General features: G+C 37.2%; 1 protein-coding gene across 2 annotated transcripts in view; it reads right to left on the reverse strand.

The window, feature by feature from the left end:
- Window positions 1-247: 247 nt before the first annotated feature.
- The window catches only part of SLC4A10 (solute carrier family 4 member 10), a 450,611-nt gene continuing 437,831 nt past the window's right edge, over window positions 248-13,027 (reverse strand). For both annotated transcript variants that reach the window (XM_081581599.1, XM_081581598.1), the window contains 3 exons: window positions 10,667-10,734; window positions 7,964-8,080; window positions 248-2,323 (listed from right to left, as the gene is read on the reverse strand). In XM_081581599.1, coding sequence (XP_081437725.1) covers window positions 2,257-2,323; window positions 7,964-8,080; window positions 10,667-10,734 — 252 coding nt within the window. In that variant the 3' untranslated portion in view covers window positions 248-2,256. The remainder of the gene's footprint in view (window positions 2,324-7,963; window positions 8,081-10,666; window positions 10,735-13,027) is intronic.

Raw genomic sequence — 13,027 nt, forward strand, 5'->3', positions numbered from 1 at the left:
ATGAGTACAATGCCACTTGTATCTAAGTCACTGCTTTCTGGGAAAATGAAGAGGTACATCCTAATATAGCTCTCATCATAGTTTGTTCGTGAAGTTCAAATTGTTTGAATACTCTTGAAACATCTACGTCACCAAGTTTTCTTGACATCATTACTTGTGTCTAAATTTAAATATTATGTTCAAAATGTTCTACATTGATTTACTGATTAACACAAAGGAAAAAAAGACAAGACACTTTGCATCACAATTTAAAATGTGCAAGGAAATTAGTTAGGATAAATATTTATTTCCACATAACATGTCTGAGTTGTGAAAAACACAATATCCTAGTCACATTTACACATTACTTAAACTTTGCAATAAATTACATTCAAGATATTCAATAATTTTGACCAGGAATCTGAAATTAGGAGGAAATATATAACACTATGCTTTTCTTATATTTTATATGATTTCAAAATATTAAGATTAACATAGGGATAGCATTAAAATTCACACAAGAACAAAATGACTATAAAAGTACTCAGAAATACAGAATTTCATTGGATATGAGTGCTTATTCAAATCGCTGATCATCTGAAGATTTTAATTCACTATGATCATCTTAAACAGAATAGTTATTAATATATTAAAACACTAGAAGGCTGCTTTTGGGACTGACTGACATGTACAGCTAGTCTAACTCATAAAACAATAGGAATGTTTACATCTAGTGTCTGTATTATAAAATACACAAAGGCAATGCATTTGGAATGGAAAGTTTCTGTAGTTTTTCCTTGGCATTTATAAACACAGACTTTATTAACTGAAAACTCTTCTTATATTTTTTAGGCTTATGTGCCATTGAAGAAATGGCTCCTTGAAAAATTGTGAGGGGAATTTTACAGAAGGTATCAAAATGTTGAACCTAGTGGAGGCCCTGTTGTTTATTTCCTTCATAAGCTTAATCACAAGAGGATCTGTGTTGTTTTTTTTTCACTTTCATGTACATTTATACTCAGACTATTAATAAATAGTTTGCAAAAGCCACAATGCTCTGAATTATTGCAAAACCAGACATGGAAGATTATAAGGTTGATGATCATTGAATTCTTAGGAAACAAGAGTACTATGAGATTTCACCTTTATTAACTCACGTGACTCAAAAATTCTATACTTTCCTTCCTCTTGTATAAACTTAGTAAAGATGAATTATTTCATATAGACTGAAATATCTATAGAAGCCTCTCAAACAGAATCTGAGATTTTCATTTAAAAGATCATTTTTCTACAACATGCATTTAGTTAAGAAGTGGAAAAGAGCTCTGCAGAAAAAAAAAAGACAATTGGAGACCGTTAGTCTAACATTAGAACATGATTCAGAAGCAGCATTAAGCAGTCCATGACCTTTAGCAGTGGAATAAATGTACAGGAGTGGAATTTCACATACAATGACTCACCACGTGGCATTCCATAAGTATGTATATAATAGGCTTATTTGGAAAAGACTTGCTGTCAATGGGAGATAAATTTAACAGTATATTTCTGATAAAGATTTATATTGAAAATCTCACAAAACCTACAAAGTTTTTCTAAAGCATTTCATACAAGCCTAGTATTTGATCATGTAATCAAAACTTGAATATTAAGCAAATACTACTTGGTTCTTTGCATTAGAATCGGATTCTTTTAAACAAGTTGTGAATAGGTTTCCACATATATTTTTCAAAATGACTTTAAGTTTTAGTTACATATAAATTCTTAAGTATTAAATATCATATTAAATCAAGGAAATGCATAAATACAATTGTTAAAAATGCTTTCAAACTAACTTTTTGATTTGGGTATTTTGAAATAAGTCACTAATGCTAAGCTATAAAAAATAAAAAGAAGTAAGACTACCTTCCAAAATTCTTCTGAATGAAATTATCATGTATCTTCAGGTCCCTAAGTAGGAAAATACAAACTAGGTAAATATGACTTATCTCTTTAAGAAAGCTATTGCTCTCGTAAAACTGACAATGAGAATCTAGTGTTTACAAATGTCTAAAATACAGCAAGGAACACAGAGATTCTTGCATTAGCTTTTGTATATGCTCACAAGGGTGTCTCACTGTTCAGAAGTTTAAACACAGTAATGAAACAAGTATTGCACTACTTACAGTATGAAGGTGGATTTGAGATGAAAGACAGAATTTATAATACATGATCAAAGCAGTTTTATGAATAACTGTGGCACTCTTCTCTTATATATGTAAAAAATAAAGTGAAGATCAGTCAAAGACAAGTCTCCCTGTCAACACCTTTCCCTGAGTCAGCTTTCTTCTCTTTTCGGCTTTCAATGCTACAGGGGAAAAAGGAGAAATGTATTACTTCAATCCAATGAGGCCCCTGGAAGACCTCATTCAGACACAAAACCCATCAATTTCAATGACCACAAGGGCCCTTAGGCATTGCTTTTTCATTCTGTGAAGCATCGATAGATAGCAACGATTAAAATCCTCTGCATTCAGTGAGGTAGAAACCAAGAACTGCAGAAAAAGGGAAATTTAAAAAACAGAAACTAAAAAAACAAAACCAGACATTTTAAAAACAGCTCCCAAAGCATGCAAGATTAATACCATGGTCCTCATTTGGCCAAATGAATCACTGATGATTGTTGCAAATGCCAGTCATGCCCCTCCCTGTCTTAAGATAGCACTGTACATGAATGACATAAACAAGATGTCGCAGTAGGTATTTCTGGGCCCTGCTGCAAGTGGCGCATCCTTTGTGAACAGACTGGATTCTGATCTTGCGTGAGAACTGCATTGTTGTCAGGGGAACAGGCATGCCTCCGCTGGTCTGGAGGACCCGGTCACCCTGCACACTGCCCTCCAAACACCTATGCCATCTCCTCACGAACTCCTCCTGTCCATTAGAGGAATCATGTTTCACCTCACTCCTTTTGGAACAAACCCATTCCCAAGTGGCTTCTGTTTTTACTATTCTCCAATTAACTTTATCAGTGGGCAACCTGGTAATATGACTCTCTCATTTTTTTAAAAAATATTTTCCCAATGCACACTTTACCTAATCTCGAGTTGACAGTTTTTATGCAAAATTCAAATAACGTGCTGACACACATGAAGCTCACACCAACAGCACATGCTCCAGAGGGCAGCTCGGCTCCCTCCCAACCATGTCCGGCACAGGCGAGCCCCACACTGAGGCCTCTCCCTGGCCTCTCCTGCTGCTGACTCGAGGGCAACCCACAGTCAGCCTTTGGGTCCCTCAGCTGCAAGAACCCATACATTTTTAGTGCTAATTTTGGCTCAATATAACTATGAAATGGTTGATGGTGGGGAAACCCTTGGTTTTATATAACTCTCCTCTAAGTAAAAAAGTGACAGTTAAAACCCCCTTTCTCCTACGGGGCTTCCTGTGCAGCTTTCTTACTGGTCAATAACTTAGACACATTCTAAGAATGTGTTTTTTAAATTGTTTTTTCCTCCAATTCAAGCTAGAAACAGCCCTTCTCAGTTGTCACCACCACCCGGCGCCATCAGGTAAGAAGTGCTGGAGCTTCTGCCATCTGTGGCACGCTGCCAGCACTGAGAGCTGGTGTGAGCGGGTGTCTATGGCACCCGGGTTTGTGCCTGCCACACTTCACAGCACACACTCCTTACAGGTCAGAGCAAAGCAACTTTTTCTCTTTTCTTTTCTCCTTCCATGGGAAAAGATGACAGTGTGCACATGATGTGTTGAGAGGCTTAACTCTGTATTTTTAACTGCTCTATCTGCATGACTCACTTTCTTCTACTTTTAAGTTCCTTTCAGATGACAAGTGTCTGCTACCCTACTTTCCAAATTAACTTTTCCCTGGGGACTACCTGACTCCCAATCTCTTCTGGCAAACAAAGCCAATGAAAAGGGGCAGCATAGAGCAGTGGAAGAAGCCCTGGGCTTAGAGTCAGATGATGACATTAAGTTCTGGAAGCAAAGAAGCAGCTATGTGACCTTAGACTAGTTATTTAATTTATCTGGGACTTGGTTTCCTCATCTGTCAATTAGTTTTGGACTAAATGGCCTCTCATTTTCTTGCAGCTTGAATACCAGAATCCTGAGGCTAACAGTCTCAATTCCAGTGAGCTCTACCTTTTGAAAGATAGAAAAGCACATTCTATCTATGAGAGACTGTGGAGACAGAGACATACTGGTCTCTACACATGCACAATTCCCGTGTGCACTATGCTCCATAACCTTTTGATAAATGAGCAAACTCCCACAGCACCATTAACCACCACCACCACCAAAAAAAGAGCCATTCAGAATGTCAATTTCATTCACAGACATGCTTCCTTCTGATATCCTGCTTTGGTCATACTGGTTGTTTGTGACAAAACAATAACCAATTAAATAATTGGGCTTCCCCCTTCCCTACCCGCCCTGCTCTTTAAAACCAGTAGTTTTTGTATCAGGTCAGATTTCATCAATGAAGGAAAAATTTTAAAACTCGCTCAAGACTTCTATGAAAAATATTATTGACTTGAATCTTCTTAGTGCATGGCTATTACTCTATTCCTTGCTACATCATTTTCAGTATGCCAATCAATTTTAAACTTCCATTGTAACAAATACATTACATGTATGTATTAAATTTATATAATATCTATTACATGCTACCACAATAAACACATATTGCATATCTATTATATACCAGGTACTCTATAAGGATCAGGGGACACAAGATGAATGAGACAAAACATACGGAAGTCATATTTCATGAGAGGGCAAAACATGACCCACTACCTTCATGCTGCCAAGCAAGCTATGAAACTGTTATTTGTCAATGACACCATAATAGCTGATATACACAAGGTTTACCAAGCAGTTGTGAGAGGGCTGAGGCCTAGCAAAACAGCGCGAAGAAGCATCCAACACAGAGTGGGGTGTGGTGGAGGGATAGAGGAAAGCAGAGAGAGAGTCCCTAGACCCCGTCTCTGCCACCAAAACAAAACCAAGTGCTGCCAGGTACCTGCCCAAGAAATGCTGCTCTTGGGTGTCAGTCTATCAGAGCAGTTGCCACCTACTCTGAGTCAATGCGGTTTTTAATGGGACCAGTTTTCACCAGTTCATTTAAATAAGCTGTGGAGGAGCTTGTCACGGGTTTGTATAGCGCTGTTGAACTAGGATCAGATTAGACACTCCACAGATGCGGTAGAGCCCACAGTCAGTTCTTAGATCCTTCTTTCAGATAAACTGGATGAATTTTTTTAGACAATAAAGTAAATGAAATAATGGAGAAAATATAACCGCTATTCCAAATGCCACTCAGAAGAAGGTATCTAGGCTTCTCTGATAGGCATTAGGGCCCATAGGGGGAACAGGAGAGAAACAACTAGGGCTGGGGTGTCGGAGACCCTGGGAAGCGAGCTTAGGTCTCGAGAGACAGACCCTGGGAAGCTGGTCTTTAGGGCTTTTCTTGTCAATGGATTCTCTAGCAGGTATAGCATTTCTGCAGTTCCTAGTCATCAAACTGCAGTGCCTTCAACAGATACCAAGAGAGAGCAGTGGTTTTGGGAGAGTGTTGCTGTTAATAGTATTGGTGGTTTTAGGATTTCTAGAAGCCACACTCTTTCTGCCAGTTTCCACTGTTACGAAGACATTAATCACTAACCAATAGACATTTTATCACATGGAAAGCTACAGATTTTTATCACATTTAAAGGTAAAGAAAACTGGGCAAACTTTCACTCCACAATAGTTTGAATCTTATGCTAGTGGGAACATATGTTCAAAGAATAAGAAAAAAAAAGTGGTTATATGAAAATATAAAGGATGATCTATTTAAAATTGGATCTGCTTTTAAGCATGGTACATTGTTCACTAGAATTAATCTACTGTGAGAAGTAATCTGATATAGATATTTTAAACAATTGAATTTATCTGGTGGAAAGCATCACATGACATTTACTTTAAGGGGTACCTAAAATATCATGACATAAAACTGCTGCTTGAACCAAAGGAAAATAGGGAAAGCGTTTTCATCTATATTGCAGGAAGAAAAGCAATCTCTAAATTTGATTGCCTCAAATTTTCCACATATTCTCATGCCTGGAATTTTATTTTGAGCTCATAAACTTGGGGTTCACATTTTTAAAAATCAGAGAAATGCCATATTTTTAATGAGAAAGGGTCCCCAAGCATATATTTCAATATGTTTGAGAAACTACCCTTCTCATGACTCTGATTTTCTTCCAAGACTTCTAGCAAAACAGAGTTACTGTGAGGATGACTCTATAAAACTGCAGCAGGGATCTTTGGGAAAGGAAGATCAAGCATGGCTTAGAATAAAATACTACTTCCACTTGAGCCAAGCAAAGAAATACATGAAGATTTTAAAGCCCTGTTAAAAGACAGAAAATATCAACCAGAAGTCTTTGAAAGAACCTGTCAAGTAACTTTTGGAACAAGTGTTGGAGGTATGTGAAGGAGGGAAAGAGAGGGAGATGGGGAGAAAGAGGGAGAAGGAGGGGGAGAGAGAGCAAGAGAGAAATGGAAGTAATCCCCAGCTTTATGGGGTGAAGACCCCTAGGCTCTCTGCACATCCACTGCTGTTTGACATAGATATGACACTGAAGCAGCATGCCATTTTGGGGTGACAAAAATCAGCAACAAGAGATAGTCTCTAAGTTTAATGTTGCCTCTTCTTCTAACCCATGCTTCCAAATACTTCTCATGAAGATAAAGCTTGCAGTTTTGGAGGCATGGTAAATGGAAGCTCTCAGCTTTGCAATTTCTTAATTCAAGGGATAAATTTTCTTTTTCCAATATAGAAGTCTGATGTTATTACAAAATACAGTTTTATGAGATTTATTGATTTATATATGATGCATTTGTATAAGTCACGTGGGGAAAAAAAGTACTCAAGTTGCAAACCCTCTTAAAGAGCTTTGTAGTTTTAGGAACACTGTAGACAGTCTGATACTGGACCTAAGCCCAAGACTTTCCATGCCTTTTGCCTCCCCAAAACTCACACAAAGAACATAGGCTGACCAGGTTTCTGGAAGACACCACTTAACAAAAGGAAATGCAACCAAGGAATAGGTTTGAGGGAAAGGTTCTTACCTTTGGGAAATCAGCTTCTAGAGTGATTAGGAAGGGGAGCTTATGACAAAAAATGTAATATAAAAAATTAAGTAGAAAAAGTTAATTTAAGGTCATGAAAATAAAGGAAATTAATAATTAAACACTGTTCCAAATCCCTCAGTCTCTCTTAATAAGAAGAAATATTAGCATAACACAAAGATTTTTCTTCAGATCAACATCTAAGAAGACAAGATGGTTTGAACTCTTACTTATAAATTCTGGAAAATGTATTTTGGAAATCTTGTGATGACTCTTGGTATTTAAGAACACATTCTTCCCACCTCATGCATTTAAAACTGTCATCCACAGCTATAGGAGTTGTATGTAATGTTTGCATACAGAGAAGAAAAATGCATAAAACTTTCTGGAGCTGAAAGTTTTGGGGTAAAAAGGTTAGGGAAGATTTTTCAGGGCTGGAATAAGGGACTGGAAATAAACTAAATACAAAATTACAATTGCAGGTGCCATATGGGTTTTAAAAAGAACAACAGGAGAATGCAAAATATGGTCAGACATCTAAGGGGGTCCTAAGAAGTGGATGATGAAGGAATACACTAAAATCCTACTGTCAAAGATTGGGCCAAAATGAATGTCCAAAAATGTCCTGCATTGAAACTCATTTATAGCCCTACTTCTCCCCACTGTCATAGTTTTGGAGTGAGCTTTTAATTTGAAAGGGAGATATTGAAAACATACCAACAAATGGGATCTTTGTGATTTCTAACCACTTTTTAATTTTCTGAAATATTTTAGAACTAAATTAAATGGAAACCAATACTATTCTTTTGCTCATGGAGTCATGTCATTAAATGACTGGGTTCAGTACAAATTCACATTATTTTAGAATTCAAACCTTTTAGAAGGAAAGCTTGACTCCTTATCTTTTGAGTTATCGGCAGTAATCAGAAGGTTCCTCCACAAGGCAGTCTTTGACATTTCATCAGAAATATTGATCACAGATGGATCATCTCTAGATAGGAGTTTACCCAAAATGAGATAATAAACATTAAATAAGAAACTGCAGTTATCTATCCATAGACACTAAATACAGGACAGTATTATGCCTCTGTACAGTATTTTTGATAGTTAAAAATTAAGTATTATTAATAATTGTTCTCTCCAAACAATTTCACAACTATGAAAAATAAAAATCTAAATGAAAGATTCTAGTTACACAGAAACTGTTTTGGGGTACAGTTTTCCTAATTCTTTCCCAATGACGGAATTTAGGTTCTGCATATTCACTGCTGGGCCTCTTGTCCCTATATTCATAGCCCAGCATAGCACTTCACCACCCCTCTGCTCAGGATCCATAGTGGCTCCCACCCATTCAAAGTAAAAGCCCAGTAGATGGACTATAAGGCTCTGTCCCCTTGCTTGCTTCCCCTACAACTTTACCTTCTGCTATTAACACCCCTGCTCTTTCCTCTCCAGCTACAGTGCAACAGCTTCCTGATTGTCCTGGGACCCTACAGGCTTGTTGCTCCCTCAGGGTCTTGTAGTCACTCTTCCTCTGCCTATAATGTTCCTTTACATGGTATGGGTTTGGCTGAAAGTGTGTCAGGGTTTTTCCATAACTTAAGGAAAAACCCAAGCAAACATTTTGGCCAACCAAACATAAATAACCCTTTCCATTCTTAGTTCAAATGTCACCTGCTCCAATACGCCTTTGTTGACTGCTTTATTTAAAATTTCTGTTTCCATCTCCCCATAGCAACTTCATCCCTCTTTCTGCTTTGTGTTTTTGTTTCATTTTTCACCATTTGAAATACTATACTATATTACTTGTTCATTTATGTATTTTCTGTCTCCCCCACCTCTATTCTACTTGAATGCAAGCTTCATGAGAACAAGGATTCTTGAACATTGGTCTCCTGCTGTTTCGCCATGACCCAGACAAAGTCTGACATTTGGTATCCACTCAACAAATATTTTATTCAGTGGCTGGGGGAGCCTCTAATATTAGGGCCTGTAACTATGCTGGATTCATTTTTTTTTTTTTTACATTTTAAAACTGCACCAATTATAAGTCCATTTAGAACTCTCTAAAACATTCCCAGGGCCAGAAAGGCAACCAAGTATCAACAGAGATAAAACACAGGCCAAACCAAAGAAAGTTTCATTGTGTGAGAAATCAGTACTCTCTTCTACCACAGGTAAAAATGATACTCTGCTATGGAAAAAGTCATGTTCTACAGAAATCCTAAACTGACCTCTCATACCCCTCATTGTGGATATTCACAAGAGGGCAACAAATTAAATTTTTAAGAGGAACACTGAGAGTCTGGAGCAAAACAGTTCTCACAGGCTCCTTCCTTCCTAATCTGGACATGTGTTCCTTAATACCTCTCATTCATCCAGCCCTTGGTAACAAAGAATGAGATCAACTACTTTCCAAAAGAGTCATGGAGAATACAAGTTTTTCATAACATTATGTGAAAAAGAGTCTTGTGAGCAAAAGAGTTTAAAAAATGCTGGCTACAACAAAGTTAAACTTTTTAAAAAAATGCCAATACTAGTTAGATTCTCTAATATGCCAGTGTGCATTGTGACGTTCTAAACTGAATGTGGTATAGAACATTTTTCAGACTTATTAAACCACAAAATCCTTTTAAGAGGGGTACCACAGGAAACTAGGCAGATTTCTATAGAATACAGTTGAGAATATGCTGATTCAACTAAACAATCAACAGGATTTTAAAACTTAAATATTATTTAAAAAAAAGAAAGAGCAAGAAAGGGAAAAATGTCTTCTGTACTTGTACTTGTGCTCACTCTTAAGTGGTAGATGATAATTGTATTTTTTATATCTAGGACATACGATCTTACAGTCAGACCCTGAAGATCCACTCCTATTTTTTTAATGCTATGAAAAATTCCCTCCTTAGTCAAAAGCCTTCTATGCTTTTTTCTTGGCATGGCCCTAAATTATCCTTAAGCACTTTGGGATCATATATATATAATTTTTTGCCAAATACTTTCAAACATTTTTATTATAACTTAGAGGCATTTGCTTTTTTTTGCTATGTCTCTGTGCATGAAGAAGATTAGCATATTTTGGAGAGTTACATAAATATTTCCTAAAATTACTAGTATAACTGAATTCTTCAATTCAGGAAATAGATTATCTCTTTGGAAGTGTCTTTCAGTAGGGGTAAATCCTATGTTTTTCCCAGAGTTCAAACATTTACATGTGATGGCTTTAGTGAATACCTAACTTATTTATTCCAGAATTGAATACTAATCTGTCTTCAGGTGCTACTTAAAGAGAATATGAAAGAACTTTCATGCTCATTATAAAATACAAGACCTAAGAGAACAGTTTCCCACCTCACTTCATTTTAAGCTACTTAGCCAGAGTCACACGGCTTCTAGTGGCAGAACTTCTAGTGGCAGAACTGGGGCAGGATAATCTAACACCCAGTTTTAGTTCTTTCCACTCTAACACAACTTCAACAAACCTCAGTAGGAATCCACACATATGAAATTCTCAAGTAGCGCATATAACAACATATTACATTACTCCAATTGGTGTGTTTTTACATTTATATCTTACCTATAGTGCCCTTCCAGTGGGAGTTGTACTGTGCCCTCATCTTCCATAGCTAGCATACTTTGTTCTTCCTGGAAAGACAAATGTAAAATATACAATGTGAATCCAATGAGCCTCCATTTTACATTAAAGAAGAAACAGAAATTAATATTTCACTATCTCATTAACCTCAGAACCTTCCACTTTGCTTGCATTTATTAATGCTAGCACAGGTCCTTTCAATAAAGCATCAGCTACCAAGAACAGAAGTAATTAATGAGAGTCTCATACCACAAAGCAATTTAAATGCTAACAACAATCTCCTTCATGTCATTCAATGTAAAATATGGTTAATTTCCAAGCAGATTAAAACAAAAATCTAAATTTTACAAGGACAAATGTATTGGTAATCATTTTCATTATTGTAAAGTTGAAATTACATTCCCAGAATGCTCTATTAGAAAAGAACAAGAGATGTATTTAGAGCAGTGGTTCTCAAACTTTTGTTTACACCAGAATCACCTGGAAGGTTTATTAAACATATAGATTACTGGACTGCACCTCCCAGAGTCTGATTCAGTCGATTTGGAGTAGGGCCTAAGTACACATCTTGGATGATGCTGATTATGCTGATCTGAAGACCACACTTTGAGAACCACTACTCTAGAGACTTGGTAACAGACAGTAGAAGATATCTCCCTGTATGGACCAGAACACAGGAGTACTTTCCACTTAAGACTCATTATAAGCTTTTGTTTTAGGCCTCAGATTTCTTCTTCAACACAATATTCCACCCTTCTCCAAAGGGTAGAAATGTTTCATGTATTCATTTCTTCATATAGAAAGTCCATATAGTCAAAGTTATAGTTTTTCTAGTAGTCATGTATGGATGTGAGAATTGGACCATAAAGAAAGCTGAGTGCCAAAGAATTGATGCTTTCAAACTGGTGTTGGAAAAAACTCTTGAGAGTTCCTTGGACAGCAAGGAGACCAAGTCAGTTAATCCTAAAGGAAATCAACCCTGAATATTCATTGGAAGGACTGATGCTGAAGCTGAAGCTCTGATATCTTGGCCACCTGATGAGAAGAGCTGACTCACTGGAAAAGACCCTGATGCTGGGAAAGATTGAACGTAAAAGGAGAAGAAGGCAGCAGAGGATGAGATGGTTGGATGGCATCACAGACTCAATGGACATGAGTTTGAGCAAACTCCAAGAGATAGTGAGGGACAGGGAAGCCTGGTGTGCTGAAGTTCATGGGGTCACAAAGAGTCGGACATAACTTAGAAATTGAACAACAAATGTCTTAAAAGTGTATCTTTGGGATGAAGATAAACTTATGTAGCACTGAAATACCCTAGTTTAATTTACAATAATGTTATCATTAGCCTTTTTCCATGTACGAAAAATTAAATGTAGTACCTACAGATTATAGCTCCTTTTTCATGCATTTATTTTCAAATGGGTCAATTAGGAATGTTCAAGTTTAGAGAACTATTTGGGGCCATTTAAAACTGTTAGAATTATTGGCCCTAACTCCAGAAATGAAATTTTAAGTTGTGGAGAGATGAAGAGCTAGGTCACTTTCCTGACCAAATGGGAACTGAAGAGAGAAAAAAAGGAAGGCCCTGGAGGGTCATTGCTTTCCTTCTTTCAGTAGCTTAGCAGAAGCTTGGCTGGTCTAAATCAGCTTTGGTTGATGTCATTTTTCCTGGCATACAAGACTATTCCTAGGGTCCTCAGTTTGCATGCCGCCTAGTCTGAAGAACCACTGCCATATTTCTTGTTACTTAAAGAAATGGTGTTTTCTACCTCCTCTTCAGCTAGCCTATGAATTTATGAAGCAATGTGGGGGCAGGTCTCGTTTTCACTCTTGAAATGATCTCTGTACACATCTAACCTGTGACCAGGCAGGCTCCCCTCTGCTGAGCCCTCAGCCTCTGCTGAGCCCTTAGCCCTAAGGCCTTAGGCCTTAGAATACCTCTGCCCAACCTATGCTGTGTAATAAAGGAGAGGGCAGGGGACTGTATGGGATCTGCTATTTCTCTGCTTAGAAGCTGCCCTCCCAACCAACCCAGTGTTATATCTGTACTCTGTGATACTATCGGCATGTAGCTGTTATCCCTTTACATTATGGGAGTTTATTCTATTCTCTTTCTCTGTTACATTTCAAGGAAAATTTTTCTTTGAAGACCTCTCAGATATATATTATTTCTTATGTATTATGCCTGTTCCCCATGTTATGTGGAGGTACCATCAGAACTAATTCAAAGTGAGTAAACAGTATCATTGGTTTGAAATTATATATTTAAGCACTTGTGCAGAGCTAATCTGTAGTCTAAAATGATGCACGCCTTGCAAATGGATTAGTTTCTATATATGGAAA

Source organism: Giraffa tippelskirchi, chromosome 3 (genome assembly GCF_054371585.1).
Source record: "Giraffa tippelskirchi isolate mGirTip1 chromosome 3, T2T-mGirTip1v1.2.pri, whole genome shotgun sequence".
Lineage (NCBI taxonomy): Eukaryota > Metazoa > Chordata > Mammalia > Artiodactyla > Giraffidae > Giraffa > Giraffa tippelskirchi.